General features: G+C 33.0%; 1 protein-coding gene across 1 annotated transcript; it reads left to right on the top strand.

The window, feature by feature from the left end:
- Positions 1-6,442: 6,442 nt before the first annotated feature.
- Positions 6,443-9,435, top strand: LOC129076426 (olfactory receptor 52Z1P-like). Its single transcript, XM_054580602.1, has 2 exons — positions 6,443-6,455; positions 8,445-9,435. The coding sequence occupies exons 1-2, from the start codon at positions 6,443-6,445 to the stop codon at positions 9,401-9,403; spliced, it is 972 nt and encodes a 323-aa protein (XP_054436577.1). The 3' UTR covers positions 9,404-9,435.
- Positions 9,436-19,152: the final 9,717 nt, after the last annotated feature.

Below are 19,152 nucleotides of genomic sequence, written 5' to 3'. Positions count from 1 at the left end.
ATTTATTTATGCCTCATAAAGTGGTAGCAGAAAATAGCCACATTATTTCTATGTATTCTGGGAAATTACTTATGGTAACTTTGACTCAGTAGACATGATTCTCATGGGAAAACCAAAATAATTCAGATACAGTCTGGTAAACAAATGCATACAAACAGATAAACAACTGTCTACTTTTAGGCACAATTTCAGGAATGTTTCCTTTAAGTACTGATCTACTCTCTATGGTGTTTCCAGAAATATCTTTTACATTAACTAAAATTCCAAGAAAGGAGAGGGTATAAGGTAATTCTTATTCTAGATTTTATTGTATTATCTTTTCAAATCTGTTTATATAATTAGACCAAGGTGTGGGGAAGCTGCTTTCTTTTGAGGACTTTGGTTCAGGACACCCTTTCCAAAGACGTACATTTCTCTCCGATTCACCGGATTTCTAACATGAGCAATGGCGATGTTAAATGAAGAAATAGATTATCAACAAATGTGTATAGAATGCCATGCCATTATAGAAAGAATTCTTGGAATCTTATTTATAAAATTTATGAACCTTGCATTTTTCTTAATTCTGCAGCCAGCAACATGATTCAGGGAACCTATTTGGTGTTTTATTTATTTATTTTTAGGGGTTTTTTTTTATTATTGTTCAATTACAATTGCCCTAATTCTCTCCCTTTGCTCTCCCCTTCCTCCCCGCAACCATGACTCCCTCAGTCAGTCCCCACTACCATGGGTCCTTCATACATGTTCCTTGACTAGACTCTTCCCCTTCTTTTTCCCATTTTCCCTCTCCCTTCTCTCGTCACTGTCTGTTTGTTCCTTATTTCCATATCTCTGATTCCATTTTGCTCATTTGTTTATTCACTAGGTTCCACTTATAGGTAAGATGATAAAATATTTGTCTTTCACCTCCTGGCTTATTTTACTTAGCATAATGCTCTCCAGTTCCATCCATGCTGTCATGAAGGGTAGGAGTTCTTGCTTTCTTCCTGCTCTGTAGTATTCCATTGTGTAAATGTACCACATGGATCAATGCAACAGAATAGACAGCTCAGAAATAAACCCATGTCTCTATGGCCAATTAATATCCAATGAAGCGGGGCAGGAACGTAAAATGGAATAAAAATAACATCTCCAATAAATGGTGCTGGGAGTGCTGGACAGGTACATGCGAAAGCTATGAAACTAGACTAACAGCTTACATCATACACCAAAATCAACTGAAGATAAATAAAAGGCTTAAATATAAGTCTTGACACCATAAAAGCCCCAGAGGAAAACATAGGCAGGAAAATTACAGATATCCTACACAGCAATATCTGCCAATATATCTCCTAGGACAAGGGAAATAAAGGAAAATTAAAGAAATGGGACTACATCAAATTAAAAAGCTTCTGCACAGTTAAAGAAAACATCAAAATGAAAAGGAAACTAACCATATGGGAAAACATATTTGCCAATGATACCTTGGACAAGGGTTTGATCTTCCAAAACTATAAAGAACTCATATAATTCAACACCAGGAAGACAAACAATCCAATTAAAAAATGGACAAAGGACCTGAACAGACACTTTTCTAGGGACAACATACAAAGGGCCCAGAGACATATGAAAGGATGTTCACTCACATCACTAGCCATTAGAGAAATGCTCATTAAAACCACAATGAGATACCAGTCCACACTGGTCACAAGGTCCATCATAAACAAATCAACAAACAAGTGCTGGCCAGGATGTGGAGAAAAGGGAACCTTAGTGCAGTGTTGGTGGGAATGCAGACTGGTACAGCCATTGTGGGAAACAATATGGAATTTCCTTAAAAAACTAAAAATGGAACTGCCTTTTAGTCCAGTGATCCCACTGTTGGGATTATACTCTATTTGGTTTTTAAATATAGCAAAGAAACATGGTACTCAGCTTTCCCAATATATATGACACGTAGTTCAACAGCATTAATCACTAGTTTGACCATTATGTATTTTGACTACAAAAGGCAGTGTCTAAATAGGGCAGTGTCTAAATAAGGCAGTTTTGCAGGCATATAATTATTTTTTAAATATATATTTGTTAAAAATAAATTTATAAATTTAACCTAATACCTGACAGATTGTTATGGCAAGAAACTTGAGAAGATCATTTATTAAACTCCACATTTTAGATATTTTAAAATTAAAAAAAAAAAACCTTAGTTCAGAGAATAGAAGCCATTTAGTCAATGTCATACAGCTAGTGTCAAATGTAGGAATAAAAGAGGGATTTCTTGAATACCAGTCTTGTTCTTGCTCTGCACCTTTAAGATTAAGTTGAAAGTAAAAATATGTAAGAATACACACACACACAGACACACACACACACACATTCTATCAAAGCCAGCATTTTATTCTGATATAACCCAGGGGTTATGTATTGATAGCGACTTAATCAGACATATGAGGTGCTGTTCCTGCAAGTATAGGGGACTCTGTATGGATGAAATTTATGTATCTGTATTTCTGTTATTCAATTTCCTTAATAGCCTTAAAGAGCAATAATATCTAAGAATAAGGCAGAGGTTTTTATACTTTCTACTAATTTACCTGAACTTTAATCTTTAAACTAGTTTTAAGATGCTCTCTCCTAGCAACCATACCACATTTTATACTAAAAAAATGGAAGAAAAATTAAAAGGCACTGTTTACATATGATATATTATGTACTGATTTAAATAGTGTTGTATGGGGAAGTTAAACAGTTGATATGAGTTTCATATTATGATTTCTTATATAAAAGTTTACTAGTGCCTGTAAGATTCTCTTTGACTATAGATTTGAAAAGGTGATGATGGTGATTTATGTATAAGGAGACTAAGTGCATAATGTACACTTCATGAAATAAGAATCATGATGATAGTGTGCTAACCCATGCTCTCTTACTCTAGAGACAAAAGGCTATTGAAACCTGTATTTGAAAGTAAGCATCTTGGTTTTTTTCCAGTAGTAGTACATTTTATTCTGAATGATTTCCCTGTGCTAGAAGACTTGTGTTAGCGATTTTCATTTTGTTCTGTGCTCTCTACTTAATTGCTCTCATGGGTAACATCACCATGTTAGTGGTTTCTCAGTTAGAACAGTCTCTCCATGCATCCATGTATCTTTCTTTCCATTTTGGCAGTTAGTGAACTGGGAATCTGTACTGCCACCCTGATCACCCTACTCAAAGTTTTCTCATTTGATGTATGTGAAGTAGACTGGTGCCTCATCCAGATGTTCTTCATCCATGTTTTTTCTCAATGGCATCAAGCATCCTCTTCACCATGGCCTTTGACCACTATGTGGCCATCTCTAACATAATCAGGTTCACTACTGTTTTTGACAAATTCCAAAATTGCCAAGATAGGTATGGGGCTTTTGCTATGGGCTATGGCTGTCATCTTCCCAGGACCCTTTCTAATTAAGTGATTGGGGTTTTGGAAAGTTAATGTATTATCCCACTCATACTGCACACCTAGATATCATCACTCTCCTGTTGTGACAACCATGTCACAAGCATCAATCACCTCATCACCATTCTCATCAACTCTGTGAACTCTGTATTCATTTTGCTCTCTTATTTGAAAATTCTGTCACTGTGCTGGGCATTGCCTCCTGGGAAGAGTAGTTTAATGCCCTTAAAACTTGTGTTTCCACGTCTGTGCTGTTCTGCTGCTCTGTGTCTCTATGCTGGGGGTATCCATTATGCATCACTTTCAGAAACATGTTCCCACCCACAGTGCATTTAATCATGGGCTACATGTACCTATTGATTTCTCCTGTTCTCAAGCCTGTTGTGTACTGTATTAAAATCCAGGAGGTAGACATCTATACTTTGGGTAATCTACCGAAATTATAGCAGATAAAACTTTAGGGTCATTTATATATTTCTGGAATATTTTCTTTGAAATTAACTTCTAACTGGAGCAAAGGAAATATATATATATCTGAGGAATATTCCTATGTTTACAACCTTTATGCACTTCTTTGTCTCACTATTCTGGAAGTTTTTAAGAAAGCAACAATATCGAACGCCCTTTTATTTCACACAAGTAACTAAACTAAAATAGATAAAAATAATTGTACAAATAAAGAGTGGACTCTCAATAATATATGTAGTCAGAGAGCCCCAATATTCATGGAAATGGATGATTTGTTAAAAAAATCTGTAATGCAAAACATAAGGCTTCTAGTACAGGTCACATCATAATCTGATGTCATATAGTCTGCAATTTAACTTCTGATGAATATCTTCTACAAAGATCTCTTCCATAATTTTAATACCCATCCCTGAAATTATATTTTTCTCAACTTTCACTTATAAGAGTTTTATTGTGTTTAGTTTTATTTTGCAAATATATTACTCTATTTTCCCATGTGTTTGACCCTAGCTCTTTGAATCTATTGACAAGTATACATGTAAAGCTTAGAAAAGTAAGCAATAAATTACAGAAAAGACTGAAATCAGAGATCAACTGATATATTTACATGCCAAGTAGTGCTCTTTGTCTCATTATTTTATTTGCTGATTAACATTTTGCTGATTTATGAAATTTCATAACTAAACTTAAATAAAAGTAGGCTATTATCTCTTAGTAGCTGTTGGAAAATGTGTTGCTAAGAATATTTGATAGAGGAAAGATATATTTTATTTGGACAGGACCCACTTTAAAAAGTTTTTGTCTCTTAGATATCATTAAAATAACATAATAGAGAAGTGTCAGTACTTTAGGTAAGTTCTATTTGCATCATTTTTTTTTTTTTTTTTGCCAAGAATGGGAAATACTTCAAGATCTTCTCAAAGGGCATATGGAGCCTTACATATTCCTTGCTCCCATATTTTGCTCATTGACTATAGCTTTCTTATACTTATTGTAGGTAAAAAAAAAAAAAAACACTGAAAACTTCCACAACACTATGTTCAAAAAGCATACTTTTCTAGACATGCATGAGAAATCCATAATATTTCTAAAAGGTTGAATGGTAAACTAGGAACTTGTAAATTTAACCCACTTTCTCACCTGTGTCTCTAAACAATCTATTGCTGGCCTACCTCGCCTTGAGTCTAGATTCTCTAACACACAGATCGATATTTTCTGAAATTGTTATTTTTAGTTTTTCATTTACCTTTCTCATATTTCATATCATTCCAGAACATTTTATTTTTGAAACTCAATGCCCATATCTGGGAAAAATAATTTCTTTTTTTTCACTGCACAGTGTCTGTTTGTTTAAGACAAGGAACATGTTTACTCTTTTCACTGATGTATTTATACTAAAAAAACCAAGCAATGCATATGACCTACAAAATATACATTAAAAAATGAATAAATGAATGGTCACAAATTATTTGAAACATAAACCAAAAAATGAAGACAAAAGAATCAAAGCTAAAATCTATGCCAAGAAAAATCACAAAAATAATGTATACATTAAAGAAAACCAATTGAGAAGACGATTTTGTTTTGTAGCAACATGGATGTTTATGATTAGACACCATCTTTTGAGATCAACTACAAGGATGACGCTAAAACCTGTATTTTGGTATGTAGGAAAGTTCTAAAAAAATACCATATTCAAGAACCCTATCTTGAATGTTCATCAGTGGAATAGGAAGCAGTTTTATATTATTCAGTGTTTTCTGACATATTAAATTTCACACTAGTGATAAAGGAGGATGGGTGTCAAGAGAATAATTTCATGATGAATAGATTGGTAGATTAAAATAGGTGATTTACAGGATCATTTTGAACTAAGAAGGTATGAAATTTCAGAGTTTAAGAGTACAAATATAATTAATTTTTAAAATAAAATTATATATGAAGATAGCTCGCATTGATTTACATCTCAAAATACAGGATGGTAGCATAATTATTTCTCTCCACTAAAGGAATCTTACTTTAATGATATTATCTAATCTTTGCAATCAACTTGCCTTACTTCTCTATTTAAGATTTAATGAATCAATTTTTGTTTTCCCCTTAGGTAAATATATATTTGCAAACTTCTTTTAATTAATAATAAGTGTGTATTTTTTCCTTAAACTTATCATGTATAGTCTCCACTAAAAAGCAGGGCTTATAATCATAGTTTATGTACTCTTCTCCTAATCAAGGTAGTGTATCCATACACATGAATTGTTATTATAAAAGTTAAGTCTAGTCAGCTAATCCAAATACCGACTGTAGGTCTCAGATGTTAAAGCAATTACTCATCATATAAAATACCCAAAAGACTTCTCAGCACAGAGGTATTCCTTGAGTTGTTAATATAAATACTGATGTACAATATAGATGACTATATGCATCTCTTCTCTGAATTCTTATAAGCTAAATATGATTATGTTGCTCATAAGACCTAAGACTTAAGACCTAAGAATATCACAAGGAGGAAACTCAAGATCTGCTTTTTTATGTTTCCAAAGATTTAGAAAAATCATGCATCTAAAAGGTAAATTAAAATAGTTTAGTGCCTAAAACTGCGGGTTCTGAAATTAGGATCCCTGGATTTTAAAACAGGCTTTATGTACTTCCTAGTTATGTGACCTTGGGAAAGTCCTTCAATGCCTGAATTCCCTTCTGTGTAAAATTGGGATACTAACAATAGCTACTTCATATAGTAGTGGTGACCATTAGATTGGATAGTCCATGTAAAGTGATTATAATAGTTTTTAGGAAAATGTTTAGCACTTGTAAACCTTGATAAATGTTTGTAATTATTATTTTTACCATTACTGCTATATTGCCCATTCCTTTGCTGATATATGATATGTCTCCTATTTAAATATGCTGATATTTTCTGTGTGGTGGTTATGCAGCAAAGACAGGCATTGAAAATGAAGCAAAGCCTCAGTCTTACAGAGCTGATGATACCTCCACATTGTTAACAAACTAACCATTCAAGAAATCTTTTTCAAGAAATCTTTTTCTTGGAGTTTCTTTGAAAGACATGTCATCTCTTCTATGTGTTTGTCTTTTGATGAGAATTTTTTGTTTTTATTTTTACTTTTACCTGAATTGTCAGAGAGAAAGAGAGGAGACAGTGTAAGAGAGAATAGAGTGAAATTTGTGTTGATAGTGTGATGATGCATCCTACTTTTTCACTAAGGTCTGGGATATTTGAAAGGTTTTCAATTAACTTAAGGGATAATAGCTAAAGATCTTGAAATGCAGTGTAGTTTTCCATCTATTTGATGGTGTGACAATTCCACATGAAAATTAAAGCCAGGCAGATTCTAGATTTTGGTGGCTTTTTTTAGATGAACAGCACTTATTATCTAACATAACTTTGAAACTTCCTAAGGTTTGCAGTCAAAAACTTTTCATAAACACACTTGGTGCCTTTGCCAAAAGCACAGAATTTGATCACAAACTTGACTAATTAAATTAGTGATTTATAGCCTTGGTGAAAATTAATTTTATATTTCCAGCATTTTTAAGGAAGAGCTTCTTTTATTTTATAACTTTGATATATTAAAAGTAAGAACTACTGTTATTTTTAAAAAGTTGCAGGGAGGAACATGTAAGGGGACTACATGGTAATAAAAAAATAGAATAAAGATTAAATAAAAAAATAAAAAGTTGCTAAAAGTTGATCTCATACTTTTGTTGGTGAATACAAAAATTATAGTCATTCTACTCTGTAGAAGGCTCTTTCAATGACAGCTATTGAATAATTATGAACCTTAACATTCTTCAGTGACTTTTTTTGTTCTGAATGAGAGTGTTCCATACTCTGAATTTTTGTCTTATTTGATTCCATTTCATGATCTTTGAGAGTTAATGCTTATTAAAGTATGAATAATATAACTTTTGCGTAACAGTTTAAATTTCATATTAATTCAACCACTGTCTTCAAGAGTTCAGATAAGAGACAGATGAATATAACTTTTTTCTTTATTGTGTAAAACTTAGGCCAAGTGAACATATTTTACACCCTTAGGATGGGAAACATGAAGTGGAGTCTTCATGCTTGCTCCAGTTATATATCAGTCTACCAACCAACCCATTTCTCCCCATTAAATCTTTCCATAAAAGAATGGAATATTAATTCTATCTAGTTTTATGAAAAGAGAAAAAGTTATGTTTGGGATCTGAGAATTTATTACCAAGTTAGAAAGGCAAAACTACTGTTGTATATACATAGCACAGTTAAAAGTTTAAAACTCATATAGGTAAATTATGTGGATACAGCAATTAGCTTTACAAAAATAACAGAGTCAACCCTTAATTTATATGACTAACCTTTTTCAAGGAGGTCATGTCTCATAAAAGAGAAGTGGTTTGCCTATAATAATTTATTTATTTAATAATTTTTATGAAACTATTTTATTCTCCTATTTCATCATGCCAAAATTAATGGTTAGGACTTGAGTATAATGAGGGAATGCTCATTTTCTACTATTACTTATATTCTTTTTCTCTGTTTTTCATGTAACAGACTTTGGCTACCTCTCTGTAACAACATACAACTATACATCTACTCCCCTCATTGTCTTTCTACTAACTGGAGTCCCAGGATTAGAAGACTTCCAAATCTGGATCTCCATTCCTTTCAGCTTCATGTACCTTTTGGCAGTGATAGGCAATGGCTTGGTTATGGCAGTGGTGGCCTGGGACAGGAGCCTCCATGAACCCATGTATTTTTTCCTGGCCATGTTGGCACTCAATGATGTTCTTCTTTGTACTGTCACAGTGCCCAAAATGCTTCTTATCTTCTGGCAGGGCCCTTCCCCATCAACATTTCATGCATGCCTCACACAAATGTTTTTTGTTCATGCTCTGTTCATCTCTGAGTCTGCTGTTCTTCTGGCCATGGCCTTTGATCGCTATGTGGCTATCTGTGCACCACTCCATTATGCAAACTTATTTACAGGTTCTCTTATTAGCAAGGTAGTCCTGGCTCTGATGGTTCGAAGTGTGGCTATAGTTACCCCTGGTGTCCTCCTCATTCTCCGTCTGCACTTCTGCCGGAGCAACATCATCCACCATACTTACTGTGAGAACATGGGCATTGCCAAGTTGGCCTGCAATAGCTTTGCCCTTAATAGTATTTATGGGCTCACTGCAGCTCTGCTCACTACAGGGCTAGATTTTGTTCTCATATCCGTGTCCTACTGGGTAATCCTGAGGACAGTCTTTAGACTACCATCAAAGGAAGCCCGGACAAAGGCCTTTGGAACATGTGGAGCTCATGTAAGTGTCATCTTGATATTCTACACTCTGGCCTTCTTTTCCTTCTTTACCCATCGCTTTGGAAACCATGTGCCCAGGCACACGCTTATTCTCTTGGCGAACCTTTACTTACTGGTGCCACCTACCATGAACCCCATTGTTTATGGGATAAAGACAAAACAGATAAGGATGAAACTACTAGAGCTCTGTACTTATTCAAAATGATCCAAGTGTTACAAAGCAACAAGAAACAGGAGAGTCCAGGATGGAAGACCAGGCTTAAATGTCATCTGAATTAATTTGAGCAACATTCTCCAGAACACCTAACCCCTGGATTGAGCTTCAAATACTCATATTTTCACATGCTATCTTCCCTGCACTAGTAAACAAGAAACTAAAGAAACTGCTTAAGTTCCATCAAGAAATACCTCAGCATATTAAGGTAGTATAACAGTGGAATGTCACTGTAACAGCATAGGGAATTTAAAAATCTTTTTTAATAATATGCAATGCCTCTTCTGTGTCAATTTGATACAGAACAAATGTCAGCTCAGTAAGTTTCAGGGAACAGTTCTGATCCTAAATGCATCATTACAACCAGAGGATCCAGAATATAAAAATAATTTAATAAATATTTTTTGACTAGATAAATGGCTTAACTAATCAAATAATAAATGCTAATGATTTTATATAACAAACTCCCTGGCTTATTCTTACACATTATATAGGGCTTATAATTAAAGCACATATGTTTATTTCTTCTTAGAAATCATTCCCTAAGCTTCCAGAAAATATCTTGTTTAATATCTTAGTGTAATAAAGATTCTTTTTGTTGCACACAATACAAATTTACTTTGGTTATACTAAGTAAACAAAAAAACAGGCTCTAAATTATGCCATGACATCCAAGGATAATTTGTTCTCAGGAAGAACAAAAGCCAAACTGCTGTAGGGCATCAACAGCAGGAAAGCATGGACTTCCTGAATGGATTTGGTGCCATTATTCTGTGCCAGCTGCAATGATTATGGGACAAGATATATAACTGCCCCACATTGGGTCAGGTTGCTAAACCTGCACCACTCTCTTATGACCCTTGATATTCTGATTAAATGAGGATTAAATTCTATCAGATAAATTCTCAAGAAAGGAATCATGGCAAATGGTCAGGATTACATTCACTGGATTAATTTGGCTCTTTTATATAAGCACATGCAATTTTCCCAGTTTAGCTCTTCCCACACCAAGCATTATTGCTAATTGTGTTTCATAGCACTTTGCATATACTTTATCATTTATAAACCTATCGCTATAATTCCTGCAATATAATCCCTTTTCTCTACTCCTTTCGATTAACAATAGAACTAAATTATTTCCCTGGCATCAGACATAATGTAAATATATACCTAGTCTAGTGGTTGAATTGATTGGATTGAATGTCTTGAAAATACTTACATCTTGTTGTTATAAATGCATATGGCTATTTCTAGATTCTATGTGTAATAAGGCTGTCATCTGTGTGGTACTTCTTTAAAGAATTTTTTTATTATTTCAGTTATTAAATGTAATGACAGAATGACTAAATGAAATATGGAAGTATCCTGCAACAATGCTTTGTATAAAAGAAAATGACAAACACTTATATGGTGAAGGGGATAGTGACCATCTCTGTTATTTTTTATTGCCATCATATTTTGTCACAGAGGGCCTTCTGCAGCATAAAAATGATCAATGAATAATCCAAAAGACAATAATTGGCATTATGAAAACAATTGCATTGTATTTTGCTTATGATAGAGGATTGACATAAAAAAATGAATTATTATTTAAGCTTCAGTATATCTTAAAGATTCTGCAGGAAAGTGGAGAATGCTTTCAGAAGGCAAAGAAAAGGAAAAGCACAACTTTATGAAAGAAGGCAATATGAGTAAGAGCATCTCCTAATTTATAAACACATATACAAATGAGACAGATGTGTCAATCAAATTGCAATTCTAGGCAGGAAAAAGAGGGCTTCCTTTTTAGGAGCACTACCTGATTGCCAGAAGACTAGACTCCAGCCTTTAATAAAGGTTCAAAAATAAGATGCTTCTGTTCTCAATTCATAATGCAATCTTGCCACCCATTTATTCATTCATTCGTTTATTCATTCATAGATTTAATCACTAATCTCTCAACAACCATATTTTGTTGAGAAGAATTATCTTAATATTGAGAATATGTATTTTTAAATGGTTTGGGTAAAATATATTTTATGTATATAATGTAACTCTAATAATACATATTAGAAGCTAACACAGTAGATAAAAAATTATAAACTGAAAAGTTGGGTTATTTATGTAGGTAGCCATTTAAATAGTTGTACTGGTATGTACTGGAATTGTAAAATCTAGGATGCAATAATTTCAATATATTTTTGTTAGCAAGAAAATCAATAAAACTTTCTCTTTCTTTTTTTACAGCATAAGCACTAGCAATGGTGTATTCAGCATCATTGGTTAATATGCATATTTTGTATTTGAAGGTCTTATTTTAAAGATGTTTATAAGTAGTCAAATGTTACTTATATAATGTACAGCTGATGGTAATGTTCTTTCTCATCAATTTTATTTTACTCATTTATTATAATAATTATCTATTTTGATGTTCACATATTTTGATTTACTTTTAGTTGATATCTTTTTCATCAAGGTGAATGTGTTAAAAGAGATGGGTAATTAGAAGTAGAATAAAAAGATAGGATAAAGGGAAGTGGAAACAGACATACTTGGATTAAACCCAGAGATAAGAAATAGGTTCTTAGAAATTCTAGATGTACTCCAAATGCCTAAAGTTTGAAATCATAATTTTAAGTCAGTAAAGTCTCTTTTATTATATGAAATAGGGGCTCATGGCAGATAAAATATTTTCTCCCAAGAGAGAAAAAAATATATATCTATACCCAACTAGTGATTCTTTATTTAATCATTTATTTCATTATTCTTCATATATTTCTTTACCATTAACACATTCAAAAATAGAAAAAGAGAGAAAGAACTCATGGACACAGAAAATAGTGTGGTGATTGCAAGGCAAGGGTGGAGATAGAAGAGGGTATAGGAAGGATAAATGGTAATGAAAAAGTACAATAAAATAAAAAATAAAAATAAAAGTAAGTGCCTCTTTTACACCAAGCACAGTGCTTATTCTTACAGGTAACAAATTGCATAAGGCACAGTTCCTACAGCAGCCAGAATAAGATATGTGAAAACATATTACTTATTTTTAAGAACTACACAAATTTTGGAAGCTATAAACCTTCCTTTTCATCTTACTTTAGTTTTTGTCTTTGAACAAATGTAGATATATGAATTATGAAAATTGAATTAAATTTGCAAGTTTTTTTTAATACAACTCTGTGCACAACCATGTGCTAAATGGTTTCAGGGTCATCAGAAAAAATAGTGCTGTATATTGAAAAGAGTTTTAGATAAAACTCTTTAGATAAAAGTTAAGAGGCCTGTATTATTTGTTTCCACCTATCATAACTTATAAGTAGCTATACCTGAATGAGGTATATTTTTTTACATTTAAATAAATAGTATACCCTAAATAATTACTAAGATACATTTCATCCAATCAATTATAATCAATGGTTTCACATGACAGTGTCTGAAGGAGGTTTTAAAAATCACTGAGTCTCATTTTACTAATAGATTGAAATAATTTCTAAAACTAAATAAAAGAAAAATACAGAGGTGGAAACTGGCAAGAGTGTGAATTGGCCCAACTTATAGAGGAAAATTGTGTAAACATTATTGCTAAAAATAATATTTTGGTACAGCATTTTTAGTATTTACCATCCTAGGAAACAATTTTCAAATAAACATGAAAGTATATACATTGTTTCTCATTGTAAAACTTCCTGTAATAGAAGAAAATTGCAATGTTCAAAATGTCCATCAATAAAGTAATTAAGTAAAATATCTGTGGCATAATTATATTATGGAGTACACATCAGTAGCTTAAAGTTTACAAGAACACTTAATTACTGTGTATGGTGTCATGTGGGTGCTGGTAATACCAGGGAACACTTTGTAAAGTATGTGACTGTTTAACTACTATTCCGTACACCTGAAACTAATACAAAATAATATTGACTATAAGCTGTAATTTTTAAAAAATTAAGTCAATAAAATAAAATAAATAAGATATATTTATATAACCCACTTCCATACTCAATCCCCACACTGTTGTCCATGTTAATGGGCACTTCATACATGTTCTTTGACTAATCCCTTCACCTTCTTACAAATAGGCCCCACCTCTCTCCTCTCTTACAGCTGTCAGCCTATTCCATGATTCTATGCCTCTGGTACTATTTTGCTCATTAGTTTATTTTGTTCATTAGCTTCCTCTTATAAGTAAGATCATATGATATTTGTCCTTTACTGACTGCTGCTTTATTTCACTTAGCATAATACCAATTTTTATAAACAAAGTAAGAGAAAAGAAGTTAGTTGCTTAAAAGGGAGTTCCCATAAGACAGTCAGCTGATTTCTCAAAAGAAACTTTGCAAGCTAGAAAGATTGGCAAGAAATATTCAAAGTCATGAAAAGCAAGGACCTACAACTAAGATTACCCTACCCAGCAAAGCTATCATAGAATAGAAGGGCAGATGAAAACCTTCCCAGACAAGAAAAAGCTAAAGGAGTTCATCATCACCAAGCCATTATTATATTAAATGTTAAAGGGATTTATTTAAGAAAAATAAGAAGATCAAAACTATGAACAATGGAATGGCAAAAAATACATATCTATCAACAATTGAATCTAAAAATAAACTAAGTGAACAAGCAGAACAGAAATACATAAATACAGAGAACTTTTGATGGTTCTCAGAAGGGAAGGGATTCTGGGGGAATGGGTGAAAAGGTGAAGAGATTAAGAAGTACAAATTTGTAGTTACAGAATAGCCAAAGGGATGTAAAGTACAGTATAGGAAAGGGAATAGCCAAAGAACTTATATGCATGACCTGTGGACATGAACAATGGTGTGGGAATTGCCTGAGGGAGTAGGGGATGCTGGGTAGAGGGGGGCAAAGGGGAAAAAACTGGGACAACATTAATAGCATAATCAATAAAGAAGAATTAAAAATTAAAAATAAAAGTGAAATAAAATTAGGATTTTTCATTCATATGGAAACATGTATATATGTATGTACTCCAATACATTTCTATATGTATATATGTATATAAATATGTATAGGTTTATATATAATATATAAACTATAATATAACTATAATATAAACTACTATACATAAAATATAAACTCATTTATACTGAGAAATGTATAAAATGAGAAAACAAGCTAATAGAATACAAACCCAAATTTGGAGGTGTCTAAAAATGGATGGAAAGGAGTACATATAGAATATAATTTAGCTGTATCAATATGATTTGACCTTTTAACAGTGCTAATGTACACAAGTTAAAGATTGCTGAAAAAATTGTTTCCTATTGTGCTTAGATTGAATTTGGGCCTTTTTTCATTGATCTGTAAGGTCTTAAATGACCTAGCCTGTGCTTTTCTTTGACCTTCTCAAGAACGACTCTTTCCCTTTCCTTACCTTGCTCCAAGTATCTTACCACTTTTCTCCCCTTCAATACTTGGGAAGAATATTCTCCCAGTATAGAAGATGTCTCTTTCATCATGTTCTGGTAACCTTTTGGTCCTTGTAATACTTTTTCTCATTTCTTTGAATGGCTAGTTTAATTTTTATCTTTCAGGCCTCAATTCAAATATTATCTCTTCACAGAGGTCTTCCTTACCTTTTTTCTAAGTTCTTCATACCTTAATTTGTTAAAATATTATTTTAAAAATTTGCTTATTATTGATTTCTTCCACTACAACATATAACCCTTTCACAGAACTTGTATGTTTTGTTACATTCCCAATTTCCTAGAATATTACCTATTACCTAGTGAATAGAAAAGAGTTGATTTAATGAATAAATACAGGATTATGAAAAAATTCCATGTGCATGATGGTATAATATGAGATCATAAAGATTCCTTGTAAGATGATTTTCAGAGCAATAAATATGAATAGTTTTATGAGGTTTCTTCTCTACTTCTCCTATGTTCCTATCACACTTGCATAAAGAATTGATCCTCATATTTTTCCTAACCATGGAGCAATGAAAATAACACATATATCCAGAAACTGGAAAATCATTAAGAGAACTATAGGACATAAAATAAATGACCTATTTAATAATGATTAAAATTATAATTATGAAAACTATAGCATTAAGAGAAAAGTCTCTGCCGCACTGTATTTTCTCATAGAAAATTAGGAATAATATGTATTCAACCAAGTTAAAAATCATAATGTAAAGTTGATGTGGTTATAAATTTGAAAGAATTTCATGTAAGTTGCACATCTATAAGTAACTTTGACCAATCATATGTCTCCAATGAAAGGAGTTTTATATTGTATAGTGAGGCAGATTCCTGAGAAGAAATTATCTGTTTTTCCCCTCTTTTTTGATCTTTAATAAAAATGTGGAAGAATAACTCTGACGACTGGATACTGCCTTCTGCTCAAGTCTCTGTTCTGGCAGATGCTGGTCTCCCCTGGGCGGGGCGGGGCGGGGGGAAAGCCCCACAGGGCTCCATGCACACCTGAGCCATTTTCTTGGTTCCTGAGAGGCTGCTGTTCTACAACTATTTACATAGTTGAGGTTAGCTGAAAAATCCACGAAGTATAATAGAAAAATAGTCCAGGAGCTTCCAGTGATATAGGACAGGTAAGGTCAAAAATGATGCAGTCATCTCAGCATCTCCGTTCATCACCAATGTTATGGAGCAGGAGGCTCTGGGTACCTCTTCAAGGCCAAAGGGATCAGAACCCAAAATGACACTGGAAGTTTAAAATGAGTGCTCTAGGAGAGTAGAAGGTGAGGAAATGATGGGGTGATGATTATGAGTATTATAAAGGAAACAAAGTCATTTTTATTACATCTTTTTACTTATTTCTGGCAATTCAGGGTCTGAATCAACTGTGATTTTTCTTGAACCACCAGATTTTAATTTGCTTTAGGATTTTCCTTTTCCCCCCTGGCTTTATGGTCTTCCCATCTGATCTTGTTTCTAGGAAAGTCGTGTCATATAGCTGAAGTTTTCTATGATAACTAATGCCAGTGAAAAGAGGAGACATAAAAGTAACAGCCCCTTGCCCCCCTACCCCATTTAGCCAAGCCCCAGGGCAAAGTACACACATCAGCAGTTGTTATATGTACAATAGATTCAAAGATAAGCCAGGTTACTTAACACATTTATCAGGGAGCTGAGAGTGAGGAAGTCTAGCCTGTGAGACAGAACGAAGCACCTGGGAGGGGAGGGATTGTGTGTGTTCACTCTGTTGTCCAATTCTGCATGCTCAGCAATGCTACCAGCACATGTTATGTCTGAAGTATCTATTACAGTTGCTGAAGTGAAAAGCAGGAGCTTTGTGATCTACTGAAGAAAAGTCAGTGCTTGTAATGACAATGGAGCAAAGAGGAAGATATTCTAAGCAAGTATTGTGTCCATCTGGCTTCTGAAAAAATAGACTAAACGAGAGTGTCCCAAAGAGGATCCAGGCTGTCTGAGTCCTGCGTTTTGTTACACCCCATGGCAAAAATCTTAGGACACCTGAATTTACTATTCAGGCCTTAGTAATTCTCCAGAAGAAAGTGAAGACCCAAAAAATGGTGACTCTATGGTGTTATGAATGTGGAAAGAAAGTCTTTGCACAACAGAATATTCTCCTGGCGGAAGAGCTTATAGGCTCACTATAGAGGTCAAGTAATTCCCTAATGTGAAATGTATGTGAAATTTTACAGTAAATATACTGTTTGCTGTCTTACATTTCTAAAATTGCATAATCTATCTTTATTGTTTTTCTTAAAATTGGTAAAATTTTCTCAAGTTTGGTCCTCTTTTAAATGAAATATTTGCTCTCGTTTTACTGTTCTACTCAATACTACTCTTTTCTCTTTTATTCATCATTTCCTTTCTTCTTTTTTTTTAGGAATTATTGCTGGTGTTATTTTAGAATTCTTAATTCAAAGTTTCTTTATTTCTTTTTATCACCCATATAATAAAAGCAATGCAGTCTATTAATTTACTACAAAGTTCAGAATTGGAATTATGCCATAGTGATGGCATATGTTCTCATATTTTATAATGTTGCTATGAATCTGATTTACTTTTAAATTGAAGAGTTCTAAAATGCAAATTTAATTGCATAATCATGGGTGTGCTTCACTTACCCTTTACATATTAATATCTTATTTCTAAATTTCTATTTTATTTGCTGAAGATACTCAAAATAAATCTTGAACTATACAGGGTGGCAAAAGTAGATTTATAGTTGCTTATATGGAAAATAATATAATAATCAATAATAATATGAGAATAAACTCTGTTTCTCTCATAGTCACAACTGTAAACCTACTCTTGCCCACCCTTGTATATATTGAACCAAGTTCCTATTTCATTACCAGAGAATTTTAGATTTTCTTTTTCTCTTTTCCCTTAGTTATTTTTAAATAAGAAAATTTTTTCCTGTGCTCAGTGGTTGCGAATTCCAAAATTGGGTAATATGTTTTTTTCTCCCAGGCCATCTTCTAGGTCTTATGACTATTAATTCTTTTATGTTCTCTGGCCTATTCCTAAGTAGGTGTTGAGGAGCACCTTCTGAGAAGATATGCATGCTCTGTGTATTTCCTAGCAGAGATGGACTTTTCTGTGCAATCATCTCTTTGGTCACACTAAAATAAACATAGGGAGTATAGTTAATCATATTGTAATAACTATGCAAAATTCCAGTAGGTACTAGACTTATCAAAGTTCACTTTGTAAATTATATAAATGTCTAACCACTATACTGTACACATGAAACAACTATAACATTGAATGTCAACTGTAATTGAAAAAAAATAATAATGATAGAATCTGCTATTTTTTATTTTTCAAGGCTCTCTACTTTCTGCATTTTCGTCTGTTTTTTCTTGTTTTGATTTATACATCTCTAAGGGTACAATGTGCCACTATCATTGTTCTTATGTATCTGGTTGTAAACTGTTCTCAGGGTTAACAGTGGGACTAGTGAACATGGCACAGCTTAGCTATATATAGCTAAATTTGGCAACCACCCAAACTCTGAAGTCTAAATTTGTTGGATGGAAGTTTGGAAAGATTTTGGGAGAGGAAATGGGATGTAAACTAAAAAAGGATGACTATTTCCTGGTTTAAAAATAGTTAACAGCCATATGAGAGTGACTCATAATTTCTGCTTAGTCTAAGGGGACAGGTGCAATATGTGTCTGGGTTTAGAACCTTTTTCTGTCACTCTTATAGCTCTCATTCCTTGGAAAAAGAGTCTATAATATATGCAATTAAAATTATTTATCAGTGCATGCCAATTAGTGCAGTGTAGTGGGAAGTCAAGTGAAATTTAGAAAATAACCTTCCATTCTCTTCTTTCTACAATGTCATTGCCATTTTAATATATTTCATAAATAATTCTGGACAAATGAATTTTAAATCAGGGTGATAAAGTTAAGGTTAGAGTTTTCCAGTCTTGAACTTTATTTAACTTACAATTTTCTCTTTATTTTAAAGGTTCAGAATGCATCTTATCCATGAATTCTCTGACTCATGCAAGTGGAATAAATAACGCTATCTATTGGGTTAAAATGCTGATTCCTATAACTTCATTTCATTAATCACATGGAAATTTAATCATCACCTTGCACCAGTTTCTCACCTACTAGAATGTATTTCTAAAGTTAGGTATTGGACCCTACTTATCATTTTTCCCTTAAGGTATAAAATATTATCAAATATTTCATATAAGTTAATAAATAAAGGTATCATTAACTAAATGGACAAATGGATATGAAAAAATTTACATCACCCCACAACTGAATGCAGCCAGTTTTCATC

Source organism: Pteronotus mesoamericanus, unplaced genomic scaffold (genome assembly GCF_021234165.1).
Source record: "Pteronotus mesoamericanus isolate MK-2021 breed Mesoamerican mustached bat unplaced genomic scaffold, CSHL_Meso_final contig_591, whole genome shotgun sequence".
NCBI lineage: Eukaryota > Metazoa > Chordata > Mammalia > Chiroptera > Mormoopidae > Pteronotus > Pteronotus mesoamericanus.
This window is presented reverse-complemented; position numbering and strand designations above follow the sequence as displayed.